This window comes from Semicossyphus pulcher, unplaced genomic scaffold (genome assembly GCF_022749685.1).
Source record: "Semicossyphus pulcher isolate SPU_LCO1_2020_fin unplaced genomic scaffold, fSemPul1.0.p SCAF_17, whole genome shotgun sequence".
Classification (NCBI taxonomy): Eukaryota; Metazoa; Chordata; class Actinopteri; order Labriformes; family Labridae; genus Semicossyphus; species Semicossyphus pulcher.
Genome location: NW_027211681.1, coordinates 14,375,657 through 14,390,375, shown reverse-complemented (window position 1 = coordinate 14,390,375; position 14,719 = coordinate 14,375,657). Strand labels below are relative to the sequence as shown.

The 14,719-nt window shown below is 42.9% G+C and overlaps 1 protein-coding gene across 1 annotated transcript in view; it reads left to right on the top strand.

Moving 5' to 3' along the window:
* LOC138594203 (E3 ubiquitin-protein ligase SMURF2-like) overlaps positions 1–12,878 on the top strand; it is a 57,525-nt gene extending 44,647 nt beyond the window's left edge. The window contains exons 12-20 of the mRNA XM_069665213.1: positions 5,584–5,797; positions 7,303–7,406; positions 7,513–7,627; positions 7,833–8,011; positions 8,584–8,721; positions 8,926–9,046; positions 9,195–9,396; positions 9,598–9,673; positions 9,776–12,878. Coding sequence (XP_069521314.1) covers positions 5,584–5,797; positions 7,303–7,406; positions 7,513–7,627; positions 7,833–8,011; positions 8,584–8,721; positions 8,926–9,046; positions 9,195–9,396; positions 9,598–9,673; positions 9,776–9,875 — 1,249 coding nt within the window. The 3' untranslated portion in view covers positions 9,876–12,878. The remainder of the gene's footprint in view (positions 1–5,583; positions 5,798–7,302; positions 7,407–7,512; positions 7,628–7,832; positions 8,012–8,583; positions 8,722–8,925; positions 9,047–9,194; positions 9,397–9,597; positions 9,674–9,775) is intronic.
* Positions 12,879–14,719: the final 1,841 nt, after the last annotated feature.

The window sequence follows — 14,719 nt, the reverse complement described above, 5'->3', positions numbered from 1 at the left end:
CTTCCTACACTCGCCCAGGCTGTCTGCATAAAGCAGTTTCAGCAGCAAGTCACTCAAAGCTGAAGACACGTGCGTGCACACACACACACACACACACACACACACACACACACCCTTATACTATCATGAGTGAAATTGCTGACTGTGCTTATTTTCCACAGGGGAATATTCAGCCTGTGTGTGCTCATGTTATTTACATGCATAACCTTCCTCAGGTTTGACTTTCATTCAAGTTCAAAACACACACACACACACACACGCACACTGAAGCTAGCAGTTTGTATCAGAGGCTGTCAGTCCACCTTTCACGTCAGCAGTCTGCCTCCAATGAAGATCAGCTCGTCGGCAGCTAAGCCAGCAGAGAGGCCTGATGAAGCCGACCCCACTCAGGGAGAATTATACTAAACACGTGTTCGCAACAGCAGCTGTTAGCTTAGCTCCAGTTCTCATGTGCTTAACAAACACACATGTGCTTGACACTTTAGCCGTTTGTCTGCCTTCTGATTGAGTTGTTGTATTTGTGTGCTGAAAATCCATGCGATATATGAATCGCTGATATGATTGGGCGAGTTTTAGGATTGGTCTTTGGCTGTTGGGGACCTTCAGGTACTTTCCGCCCGTGTGAGGCAGGAATCATTAGAACAAGAGGAACACAGAGAGATGTGGAGATTTTTCCTCTTTGCTTTTTTAGTACAAATTCTTAGTGGAAACCTTGTTCAATTAGAGCGGCTGGCACGATAGACGTGTTTAGGAAATCAACATCTGGTCATTTGGTCAAATAGTATCCATATGTGTTTGAACAGCCTCTGGTTGTGAGTTGAAGCTCAGCTATGTTATCCAGTCAGCATCATTAACTGCGTGTCTGGCTCCTTATTAGGAGAGATTCGAGAGAGACCAGACAAACTTTGCAAAAGGTCAAAATTAACAAGCTCTAATTTGTAACGAAGCTTTCCGTGATACACGCTGATTAATGAAAACAAAATAAACGCACCCTCGCTGTACAGTTTGTGTCAAAGCGTGGTTTAAATTCTGGACTAATCTGCCAAACAACTGAATTTGAGTGAGAGCAGAAGTAAAAGTTGACTGAAAACTTTAAAACTTCAGATCAGATTGTAACCCTTGAGACAACTTTGACTGTTCACCTTGTTTTTACGCCAAGAACTTGCAACATCACTCAGTCTAAAAGAAGCCTCTAAGAGTAGCATATTTTCTGAAAGTAATAGTGAAACTAAGTCTAGAGCAGTTATAAGCCCAATATAAGGCTCCTATTAGCTTTGCATCTTTAGCAGAACATAACACTGGCCATGCGAAATGTTTGCAACAACACAGACATGTCGTCAGATTGTTTTGACAGGGAGAAGCTGAACTCTGCGAGTGACTGACAGCAGACACATAAACAAAAACAGCACTAGAGAAATACAGAGACCACACGGGAAGAAGCGTGTAGGAGAAAACAATCCGTTGTTTCACACCGTGCGTGTTCACTACAAACCAAATCTGCTCAGGCCTCTGTTCTCAAAGAAAAACCAGTAAGCCTTCCTTCCTCTGTCCTACTGTCATTGACTCATTTCTTTTTATCCTCTCATCTCTTCACCTTCTCCCCTTCTGTCCTCACTCACTCTCCCCCTCTCTTATCTGCCGCCCCAACCTCCAAAAACTGTTAAAGTTATCAGCCCCTCCGCTGGCTCAGTGTCAGAACATCTGTCTTTTATCAACGCCTGGATTTAAGAAAATTTCCCCCAACATCCACATTGGTGCACCACACACACACACACACACACGCACACCTGGACCCTGCTATCATGCAGCACTGCAGTAATATGTTCCCATATAGGGAGACTGAAAGCAGTGGTTGTTGAGGGGTTGCATGTCGGGGTCGGGATCAGTTAAATGCATCACACCTTGATGTGTGTGTGTGTGTGTGTGTGGTTATGGGAGGTCTGAGCATTAAAATCATCTCTTTTTATTACCATCTTGTTTTTCATTTTCTTGCAGACAAACACAACAAAACTGAAAGTCTAAAAATTCCAGTTTTAAGAGAGAAAACAGAATTTGTCAGTCAAACAAATTTACCGGTGCAGTGAAGAGACTCGTTTTAATGAAGTCAGGAGAAAGACCGTCAGCTCTGCTTTGAGTGCATCTTTTTTTCCTTTTCAAGCCTCGTCCTGAAGAAGAGTGACGGCAATCACAATAAAATACACAACGTCTCTATCAGAGGAAACCGTTGTACGACGAGCCGTCAGACAGGATGGTTGACCGAGCTCTGTGGTTACGTCTAAGTACGCATGTTGTTTTGTCAGTGCAGTTTCAGTGCGTCTGTCTTCACACCAGACAATAACATTTTTTAGAATCATTTCATCGATTATAATCCTTCCTAGCTTTAGTTAAACCATGGCAGCTCTTCTTTATGACACCGATGAACCTGACATATGTTTAACTACATTTAAAAAACAAGCCACTGTGATGCTTGAAATAAGAACTACATTTTTATTCATCCTTTTAAGGTATCATATCCTCATTGTCCTGCTAACAAAGAGATAGACTCGTTTTCGTTGGCTGCAGCTTAACAATAGTTTATTTACTTAAGCCATAAAGTTTGTCTGCAAGATTACACAGCGGGAAACCGATTCGATGTTACAACACTGAGCTCTGCAATTTGCACCTCAGTCTGATCCTCCACCAAACATCTCTGTGTAAATGTGACTCAGACAACCCCGCTGCTGCCGACCTTACACTGATGAAGGCCCTGAGCTGTCAGACAGTCAGACACAGCCACATTGCTGTGGTGTGCCACACTGTCTCTCAGTACTTAGCTTCCTCCCTGCACCAGCACACAGTATGTGTCTGAAAGATTACATCAGCGTTAGCTGAAGGTATTTTTAGTTGCCGCTGGATTTAGGTTTAGTGAGCATCAGCAGGTATTTTCCCAACCCGGTCATAAATCATCACGACAGGTATATAAACATTTGCATTGATGTTTAAGCAAGTGATGATAATTTTTTTATCAGGCACCTGCGTGTGTGGTGTATTTAACCTGTGAAACAAAAATGTGGGTTACAAGTTATTTGGTTAGAAATAAACCCCTATATATGGATTAATTAACATAAAGTATATGTAAAGTGTATGCATTTATTTAACATATCGACTGTCCTCTTCAAACCTTAGTGCAGGGCCGTGGTCTGCTGGCGGGTTGGGGCTTGGATCAATCTTTTAAAACGGTTCTTCTGGATATAAACAAAGGAATTTACAGCATATTATATATTTTTTAGCAACATTTTGAAAAACCTTTCGCCCGTATTCTCAGAAGGTCTTATGTGGAGCATATTTTCGTCAGTAGGCAGACTCATCACTGCAGTCTGTCTGCTGCTGGTTTCCTGTACTTCCTGTATTTTGTGAACCAGAAGTGTGCAGATGTGGTCGCTTCGTAGGTGAGCAGAACGTTTGACACACGCATATTATTTAAGTATACAATCCTGCACGCACATGCTCACACTTTGAGTCCACGTTCTGTAAAGTCGGCTGCAGCGTTTGGCTGACATCTCGGGGCACCAGCTGATCCTCAGACCAGACTGACTCACAAAGGGCCCTTTGAGTCTCCGGGCTGGGTTGGGGGGAGGGGGGGGGGGGCAGAGTGGGTGTGTTGGGGTGGCTGCTGCGGCTTTAACACCACTGCACCTACTCAACACTAATTTCAGCCCACCTGTGCCAGCTGCCGTGTCAAAGAAACATTTTCTCTTAGACACACAAACCGAAGCCTTACGCTCCTGCGTGTGCACTCTGTCACCTCACACACACCCAGAGACGGAGGATGGAGGCCTATCATGACTCTGCAGGTTCAGGTGCAGGTGACCCAGTTCTGGAAAATGTTCACTCCTTAATTTTAAGGCTTCTTACTTTACTTTTCCTCCCGCTCCTTCCACCTTAGGATAACAATAATAAAATCCTCTGGCTCTTCTATTGAATTTGAAAGTTTATATATCTCCCCGATCGTCGTATTTCACCCGAGCTGTCACAGCAATAGGAACCATTCTCTCTGTTGGCTCGGACACATTTTCAGCTTTGCTGCGCTTGTATTTTCTATATTTACCATAAAATATGCCGAGCTCGTCCCGTTTGGAAACCAGAGACGGTGAACTATGTCGAAACGTATTTTTAATTACACTGTGCCCTCAGAAGGAAAAAAAAAAAGTGCGCTGAAATTATGGTTTATTATATGGTTCTTGAACCTCCCAGCCAAAAGCAACTCATTCCTTTTTTTTAAGGCCATCTTTTCTTCCCCTCCTCTTTCCTAAAGTGGTTTTCAGGACTGCTCCGCTACAGTCTTACCCTTTCTTTGACATGCTAGCAGCCCCAGTGGCTGCCAATAAAATAAATAGCAGCGCACTTGATTATACAGGGATAGACAAGCGAAACACTGCACCCGTTTAGTTTGGAAAGCCCAGATAGACGAGGCCTTCTTCAACCCACTGAACCAGAGAACCCAAGTGTATAACAAGTGTCGGAATAAGTGGGTGGCTATGTGGCTGCTACCTCAGAAGGTCTCTGCTTCCTATTTTTTTTTTTATCCCAACTCCGGCTTCTTGGTGTGCCCTCTTTGTTTGGCCGACAGCAGCCTCGACACTCCCAGTGGAGGACAGTCGCTTCTTTTAAAGGAGTCCTCTGCTGGCTCAGCGTCTCTCTGCAGGAAAATGAGGGCTGCTGTCCTGTTGAAGAGAGAGAGATGTGATATGTTTTCACAGCCCACCCATGCATCTTACCACCAACGCCACAGTGAGGCCTGGAGCAGGCCAGAACGAGAACACTGACCATGGCTCACCTTTGCCAAGACTGTATTTTAAAGCTGTCTCTTTTAGAATATACTCGCTCTGAATGGCAGGAGAGCAAACAGGATAAAAGCCTGAAGCTCCTCGAGTTAAGCTCCTGGGTCCGCCGTGTTACGGCCGTGCTCATCGCTCACACCCTTTCCCTCACGTAACCATGTAGTCCTGAAGTCGTAATATTACAAAACTTGGCTGGACGCTGTTCAAACAAATGGAGCTGAAATCCACATTTATCAAAACATTAGCTGCAGCTTAGAGAAAGGCATCTTCGGAGCCTGGTGGAAGATGTCTTTGGATGAAAAAGAGTCGAGCACAAAGCTGGAGTGTTGATTTAGAGGGAATTAAATCGTTATAGTCGCCTACTTCTTTTACAACTCTTACCATTGTACATTGCTTCCTCTCTTGTTCCCTCTGTGCGTCTCTCACTCTTTTCTTACTCTGGGTTTGTCTCCCTTTCTCTGTCTTGTCGGGTGCTGACATTTAATAAACGTCTGTTCAAACACACAGTGTGTCCTCAGATCAGGATCAGATTGTTTCAGGGCTTCAGGGTCTGCTTTGTGCTCTTTGCTTTGGGAGGAGTGAGGAAGGTGAGCGGGAAGAGAGAGACTGTCTTACAAATCTGTCTTGTTCGGTGGTTCGAAGTTATTTTAGATGGGGGGAAATGTTGTGAATCATGCTGACATATGTCTCTTCTTTTCTTTTGTTTCCCCTCTGTCCTTCTTTCCACCGCTCCCTGTCTGTACATCTTCCACCCCTCCTGCAGTCATCCGCCGCAGTTGAAAGACCAGGGGGGTCCTGGGGGCCCTCCGCAGGCTCTGTCTCCTGCCCAGCTGCCTGAAGAGGCGGAGTGCCTGACTGTGCCCAAATACAAGAGAGACCTGGTGCAGAAGCTGAAGATCCTGCGGCAGGAACTTTCTCAGCAACAACCCCAGGCCGGCCACTGCCGCATCGAGGTCTGCCGCGAGGAGATATTTGAGGTAAAAGTAGTGAACGCCTGAATTTGGGAACATGTAAATAATGCACAAAGAACACAAACACTACCCTCCTTAATGTTTGCATCACCCTGAATGTTACTCTCTATCTAAAAAATAATCTTTATTCTAAAACATTTAAATTTCTGATGTGTTTTAAACCATGAAAGGAAACATTCGATTGACCGTTGAAGTGCATCTGTTTCCAGACACAAACATCTACACATGAATGAAATCCTAACAACACGGCACATTGGCATTGCGTTCATAAAATTCATCATCTGGTGTTAAAAGCACCACGTGCTGGCATGCACACTCTAAACGTCCTTGAAAACAATAGCCGAGTGCTCAAACACCAGATCTTTGCATTTTACTGGCATTTTTTCACCCGTTTTACGACGTGCACCAGAAAAAGGCCCAGGGCCGCACAGAGCCACTACTCAGAAATGCTTTATGGTTTCCAGGGAAAACGCCGAGAAGCAAAGCCCTCGCTCCACCACAGAACACATTTGTCTGTTTCTTCTCCTCCTCTGTACCTCTTTTTCTTGCACTCCAAATCATTTGTTCTACCAAGGCGAGGCATTCTTTCTGGATGATTTCAGCAGTTAAAGAGAAGGGGAGAGAGAGGGGGAGGAGGGGAGGCTGAGAAGGAGCGGGTGAGGAAGGGAGCTAAGGCAGCAGTGGCAAGTATTCAGGGGCCAGACATAACTTCATAACTACAAGTTGAGCACTGAAAATATGACTTCATCCTCCTCCGACGTGACAGCTGTGGAAGGGGAAACTTGAGTGTGAAAAGCAGCGCTGCAGATCCACTTGAGGTTTGCGTTGCAGGAACCAGAGCTGCACTTCAGCGCTGGCGGCGTGTTCGCATGAGTGAATGCAACGGCTCCAGTCTGATCTTCCGTCTGCACTTGTTCTGTTAGACACGTTTACATGTGATTGACGCAAATACAATGTTTCTCAACGTTTCCTGGTTTTCGATTGTGGTTTTTGACACTTTGAACACAAATATTTTTCTTTAGCAACATGCTGGATAGCTTGAGTGTAGAGTATTTCTGTTCAGCTGTGTTGCAGCAGTGCTGTTGCTGTGGCAGGATATTGTTGACTGTGGCACGGCCTCTGACTGTTTCAGCACTTCTGAGGGGACAGATCACTCTTACGTAATGTTAAAAGGAAACAAACTGATGATTTGTTCAACTATCACTGGGCGGAGGGATACGAAGAAAATGGATGCACTGGCAGTAATTTATTTTTAAAGGAATACTTAAATTGTTCATGCACTTTGGGCGCGTGTAAATGAGTCTATACCCGGTCTATATGTCAGCATTGTACGGCCCAGTCAGGCTTAAAGTTTCCTACAAGAATCAGAACTTCTACTTGTCATAGTTAGTAGTTACAGTTTTTGACGGTGTGGTCCTTTAATGATATTTAAGAGTTGTGTCCCTTTTTTAAAAGCTTATCTCGTTCTCTGTACTGTATTATATTAATGTGCTGTTTGTGTTGAATCTTAGGAGTCCTATAGACAGGTGATGAAGATGCGACCGAAGGATCTCTGGAAAAGACTGATGATCAAATTCAGAGGAGAAGAGGGTCTGGACTACGGTGGGGTAGCAAGGTACTCTGTCATGTCATTGTTTATTGGTGGCTTTAAATAACAGCAAGTTAATCTGAGGTGAAGTGAAGTTCATTTTTCACAGTTAATTTGTATGTGTGTTTGTTAGGGAATGGTTATACCTGCTGTCCCACGAGATGCTGAATCCTTACTACGGCCTGTTCCAGTACTCGAGAGACGACATCTACACTCTACAGATTAACCCCGACTCTGCTGTCAACCCGGTATGAATTAAATAGGGATATAAAACCTATAATAGATGTGTGATAATAACTCCTGTTTCCTACCAGTCATCAGACAATTTGGTACAATAAACTTGACCTGTTATTATTAGTATTTTATGAGAACCTGTATATATGTAATGATATAAAACGTATCTATAACATATGAATGAAAGCCTTCGTATTAATCCCCCTGTTTACCGTTCAGGAGCACCTCTCGTACTTCCACTTTGTGGGTCGCATCATGGGCATGGCGGTGTTCCACGGCCACTACATCGACGGAGGCTTCACTCTGCCCTTCTACAAGCAGCTGCTCGGCAAACCCATCACGCTGGAAGACATGGAGTCTGTGGACCCCGACCTCCACAACAGCCTCGTCTGGATCCTGTAAGAATGTTTTTGAATGAGCACAAAGTGTAAAAGCAACTTTGAGCTCTAATGTGAATGTTGTAACCTGAAACTTAATACTGATGGTCCTATTTTACCTGTGGAGCAGCAAACAACTTTCAAAGACCCTGGGGGATAGAAATGAAAATCAAAAAACAGATAGTTACACAAAAACTTTGTAATGACTGTGGCGCCCTCTGCTGGCAAGTTAGCCTGATGACATCTGATCTCAAATATGAACATTTTGCTTTTGGTTCAGTCCTGCTCCTGCATGTTTCGACACACTTGTGATGCTGCAACAGCCTACTCTTGATAGGACCTGAAACTTTTTGCTTATGTTCATGTCACCAACTTTATGTCTCTTATGTCCTGTGTCCGGGGAGTCTTCACTGACCATGTGAAGGATAATTCTGATGAAGAAGCAATAACAGAAAACCTGTTGCCATTTGTCCTTTGAACATGTTGGTCCATTCAGTCTTAGTTTTAAAAGTAATGAAAAAAATGAGTAAAGGAAATAATTTACAAACCTGTGTTTAAACCCCCTCTCTCTCCTCTCTCTCTCTCCTCTTCAGGGACAATGACATCACCGGCGTCCTGGACCACACTTTCTGTGTCGAACACAACGCCTACGGAGAAATCATCCAACATGAGCTCAAACCCAACGGCAAGAGTATCCCCGTGTCAGAGGACACCAAGAAGGAGTATGTCAGGTATGCAGATGGGGACACGCACACACACACACACACACACACATAATAAATTACATCATCGCTGTTTTTTTAGTGCTTTTCTGCTGCAGTTCAAACTGTTGCATGGTTATATTTCATGACAATGAATCTGTAATTGTATCAGTGTCGACTGAACTGATGGACCCCGCTGTGTGTTTTCCCCCTCTGCCTGCTCTCGCCCTGCAGGTTGTATGTGAACTGGCGTTTCCTGCATGGCATCGAGGCTCAGTTTCTGGCCCTGCAGAAAGGCTTCAATGAAGTCATTCCTCAACACCTGCTCAAATCCTTTGATGAGAAAGAACTGGAGGTACGAGAGAAGATTACACAGCTATCACAGACACACTCACATCTTCTATTCCACTCCTTCAAACCCAATAAAAACTTGAGGTTCCCTTTTCTTAACCAGCATTAACTGAAGCGAGTAATGAAGTTTCTGTATCCCTCTCTGCCTTCAGCTGATCGTGTGTGGCCTGGGGAAGATCGACATCTCTGACTGGAAGTCCAACACCCGTCTGAAGCACTGCACCCCCGACAGCAACATCGTCAAGTGGTTTTGGAAAGCCGTGGAGTCGTTTGATGAAGAGAGGAGGGCGCGGCTGCTGCAGTTTGTCACCGGATCATCCAGGGTTCCACTGCAGGGCTTCAAAGCTCTACAGGGTACTGATCAGACTCTCCGTGTGATGACTCGTCACCTATTTTTAGTCCTGATAGGTTTAGCCTCTCTAAGAAACCATGAAACATTTTGTGTCCATATTCGTAAATAAATGTGTGTCGACTATCATTCCTGCTAATAAAGTATTTTGTTGAGTATTGATGCTGAGCTGCACCTGATGAATCCTTGTTGTGCTTTGAGTGCAGGTGCTGCAGGGCCCCGACTATTCACCATTCACCAGATCGATGCTAACACCAACAATCTGCCCAAAGCCCATACCTGGTGTGTGTCACATGCAGTGCTAACACATTTACACACACACACCTTAAACAAAGTGTATCTTATGATAACTGATATTTTTAATCTCTCGTCTTTCCTCTCCAGCTTTAATCGGATCGACATCCCGCCCTACGAGAGCTATGACAAGCTATACGACAAGCTGCTGACGGCCATCGAGGAGACCTGTGGCTTCGCAGTGGAATGAGAGACGCACAAAGAGTGTGGGCGTGTGTGTGTGTGTGTGACTGTGTGCAGGACTCTGATAGACTTTCACTGTCACTGAGACGTGCCTCCTCAGCGCCTGAGATGTGCGTCTTTTCGAGCAGCCTGCAGTCTTCCTCTTCTCTCACCCCTCTCCACATTCTTCCCTTATCGATATCTGTTTGAACAGCTGCTACAGAATCCTCAGTCCTTTTTTATTTTCTGTTTGGGATTTTGTTTTGTAATAATTTGTGTTAAATACAGAGTAAATTAACGGAAAAGCTGCTGTGGCTGTGAGTTTTTGAGTGGACTCGACTGCAGTCTTCTCACTTTAAATCACATCAGGAAGCAGTGTCTGATCATACAGTTCAATATCGTACTAAAGTGATTCTTTAAAAAACTCCCTTGGCATTGGAGAGCAGTAAGTCACTTCTTTTGTTTTCCGATTGAAATCCTCGTCATGCTACTGAATCTCTAACAATGCAGATAACCATGCTCTGCCCTTAGCAGCCATCATAACCTCAACCGACACACCTTCCAGTCGTCGCGGCCTGCACAGCTGGTTTGCTTCATTTAGTGAGCGCCACAAATTCATCCTACCTCAATGTACTGCTTTGATGTTTGCAGGGTTACATTCCAAAAATGCTAAATGTTCTCTTTTGGAAAAGTCGATGACTAAATAAATTCAAATTCAGGATAGTAAATGTTTTTTTAGAGCAGTCCCTTTGTAACTGTCAAACCATGTCACCAAATTGTGAATATATGACTTAGAAGTGGGACTCGGACTGGTTTGAGTGTGGGTCTGATGTTTTGTGGCGTTGCTGAGCTTGTGTTGGGATGTTTAAAGAAGAGGGACGGGCTCTGGTTAAGATGAAGAAAATCACTGCAGCGTGGCCGCAGCTTTTGTAAACGTGTATGTCTGTATGTCTCTGCATGTGTAAACAATTGTGCGCTTGTATGCAAGGAAGGTAGAAATTTTTCTAGATGAGTTCACCATCATCTTTATGAACACAGTGTCTTGTATTTGAAGCTGCAGAGCTGATTGAACCTCACTTTTTAACTCTGGTTCGTCTTCCTTTTCCCTCATTTACACGTTCGTCTGCAGCCCTTACGCTCGCAGTCGTGTAAAGTATGCATGTTTTTTTTCATTTTAGTCAACCCTGCACTTTTCCTGTCAAATTAGTTGTAAAAAGGGCACAACTGTCCGTGGGACCAGGCTTGATTTAAAAGCTGTTGAAGGCAGGCGTCACATTATCAGTCTTTCTCTCTGTCTTGTCACTTCGGAGCACTTTAAAAACTGAGCAGTGATGGCAGGAGTGCTTTCTTCACGTTAGATTAAAATATATCATGTTTCTTTTCCTGTACAACGACATTAGAAATATACAGAGTATAAAGTATCTATACACCTGTAATGTTTGGGTATATATGTACAAATAGCTATTTTGTATATTGTTGCTTGTTCTTTCTGTTCAGTTTAAATGCAAGCATGTAGGTGTCTGCCACAGACCTTTTTGCATTCTCAGGTAAAGTTGTTTCCTTTGTTATTTTATTTCACATTTATTCGGGTGGTATACGGGGAGGGAGAGGTGGGGGGTCCTGTTTTTAGACCCATGATCGAGTGTAAAAGTTGGCAGTTTCAAGTGATATTCTCTTTTGGTTAATCACTTTCACTTATTAACACTCATTCCTTCATAGGAGAACGAGAATGGCCACATTTGCAGCTCTGGATCTCTGTGTCACTTAACAGACACGGATGTTTAAAAGCAGGGGATTAGACTGAATGCTGCGAGTGTTGGAGGTCAACTGCTGGGTGCTTCACGGTGAAAATGTTCAACCAAAATGAAAATGTATTAAAAACCCGACATAAGCATCTCCATCATCGGAGCATCCATCCAAAGAAAAGCCCCTTGCATGAATGGATGCTCAACAGAAAGAGCCTGTCTATTAGTATAATTATGACTCCTCCAAAACCTTTTGACTTGGATAAATCAGTTACATTTATTTTTTATATTTACCCTGCCTGCGTTTATTTGTAACCATGAACTGTTTGTTAGCTGGTACTCAGAAAGATTTTTATTCTATGGCCGTCATCAGACAAACAAAGAAGGAAAACATTGAAGTTGTTTCCTTTGTACAGTTGCAGTTGTTTGAAACCAGAGCTGACCTGACTCAGAGGCAGAAAAGAAATGCATTACCACTGTTTTGCACAAGTTATGCATAGTTAAAATCAGACACTTCCTTTCTCTCTACCAAATAGTTGATGGGCAGATTGATTCATTTTAATGTAGATAACATATAAATATATATACACACACACACACACATGTTCTTGATATGCACACATGTATGTTTGTCCAGTGCACACGGTCCACTTCTGCTCTGTTGTTTTTATTTTTTTTGTTCAATTTTCTGACTGGTTCAGTCTTTGTTGCGGGGTTGAGTGCTTCGAGACGAGGAGGAATCACATCTCCTCTCAGTTAAGCAGCCAAACTGCTCAGACGTCCTTCGAAAAGAATACCTTTTATTTTCCGACTTTAAATGCCTGTGATATAAAGAGATTATTGTTTGATCTGATTACAATGAAATAAATTGAGAGCCAGTTCTGGAAAAACTCTTTAACAATCATTGAATTAGTTAAAAACAAAAACAAGCTGTCTATTGTTCAATAACCTCACCCCGATACTTTTAAAGTAAAAATTACAGGTCTATGTACAATTTCTTGTGTGTGTGTGTTTGTGTGTGTAAATGAATTTTTATGAAATCAGTACAAAACAGGGAAAAAAAAATCCTTTTTTAAAGCAGCGCCATGTTTTATTTCTTCTGTTTTGTATTTATTATTACAGTTCATGTGTTCATAGTTTTTCACATCAGCTGCTCTGTGAGCTTGTAACTGACACCTGTACATAAAGTCGATAAAGAAGCAAAGTAATAAACTTCTTGTACCCTTGCAGAAAGCTGAGCAATAAAACTATGCTGTTTGGACCTCGCAGCATTATGTTTTATAGAACCACTTTTATTACTGTCTTTTTTTCTAGCCGAAGCACAATTATCATGCTTTGTTCCCATACAGATCGAAAAGCAGGCAAGGCAACATAAGTAAGCATATTGGTTTCATAAATATGAAATGAAAAATGTTGAATATGTAAATATGTGGAAGGAAAGTCTGAAGGTTAAGAGTCCATATTTAAATGTATTGAATGAAAGTATTAAAATAAGGAATTAAAGTTTGAAATAAAATAAATAATAGTAGTTTAAAACGTACATTATCTATATGTCCTTACACACGTGCAAGTTAAAGTTATAGTTGGCAATCCTGTTCAGAAACACTTTTTGTTATACTGGTTGAAATGGTCCTTCCAACCTGAGAGTAGTCAATACGTTATGTATTCAGAAAAAGGAACGAAAAGAATCAGACCTCTGTGGCAGCTGCAGGCCTGTAAAAACTCTGACCAAACCCTGCCTTTCGGTGCGAGCAGAAAGAACCAATCAGATGCCTTCATGTCTCGTCCCGCCCCTGACCACGCCCCCCTCTGTCCCTCCCTCCTCCCCGCGTGCACACTCATCACATTTCACCGTTGCCAGAAAGATTCAGCACACTCCTCAGTCAGCAGAAAGACCAAGAGCAAGAGAAGAAGTTCATAAGGGTACAATGGCAGAGAAAGTACAGCCAAAAATACCACTTCCAGTGTTTCTTGTAAGGGCTCGCTCCACTAAACAGGCAAAGAAAAGAAAGCCGGTGGCAGAAAAGGCTGCGACGAAAAGGGCTCTGGATAAAGCTAGAGGACAAACCAGAGTCAACATCGGTGTAGCCTTTGAGCGGTGGAGACAACTGAGGCATCTGAAGGGCCTGAAAAGTGATACAGAGGTTGCTGTCTTTCTGTTGGACAGGTAATTATTTGTTTTGCTTCAGGGGGGATTTGTTATTTTCTTGAAATATGTATTTTTTGCCAACTTAGCTACTTTTGTAGCTAGTATTAGCCCAATGATAACATTAGCTTATCTGTCGGTGAATGATCCTACAAACGTGTTGTCTCTGCTTCTGTTTTCTTAAAATAATGTAAAGTAAATAGAGAGGAAAGTCAAATCGGTAAAAGCTTCACAATAACTAAAACTCAATACATCTAAAGCATGAGTCATCTGTGGTGTAAAAGAGCACATAAACTGGTCAGCTGAAGTTTGAATTAACTTGTGATGTTTCGCTGTGTGCGGCTGTGGTTGCAAAGGCGATCTCAGAAATCGTTTTTGATGCCAGAGCACTGAAGTGCACAGATGACAAAACCTTATCCACAAGTAACTGTCAAAAACTGTTGAATTCAGTTTCTACGTTATCTTGCTGCACAGTTTAAGGGAACTCCAACCTGCAAACCAGTTTTAAACGATGTGTAATGCAGGTGACTGTGTCGATACCTGTTTAATGCTACAATAACCATTGTTCATGTTATCTTTGTGCCATGGCAGCTTTAATGTGTTAATACTTTCATACAGAATGCATGTCTCATATCACCCTCTATTTTAATATTTGCGAATGTGCAATTCAGAATATTTTTAGCAGGATAAGTAGATTGTTTCGTTCTATTAATATGTGCTTACCACTTGACTTGTGTGGCTACAGAGACAATAAAACGTCTGTATAAAAAAAGAGGGATACCGGGTGCTCAAAGTAGCAAGTGTTACACTCCATGCAGGTGAGGTGCTCTTGAAGGCTAAAAGGTTAACTGACCCTCACCAGTTAAACTGTGACACCGGTCGTCGGTACATACTGCTTATCTAACTTATAGGATCTGTGCTTCCTGCACGGATCATTGAGCGTTTTTACTCTATGCATCTCATGCTGGCCCCCGATTAGGG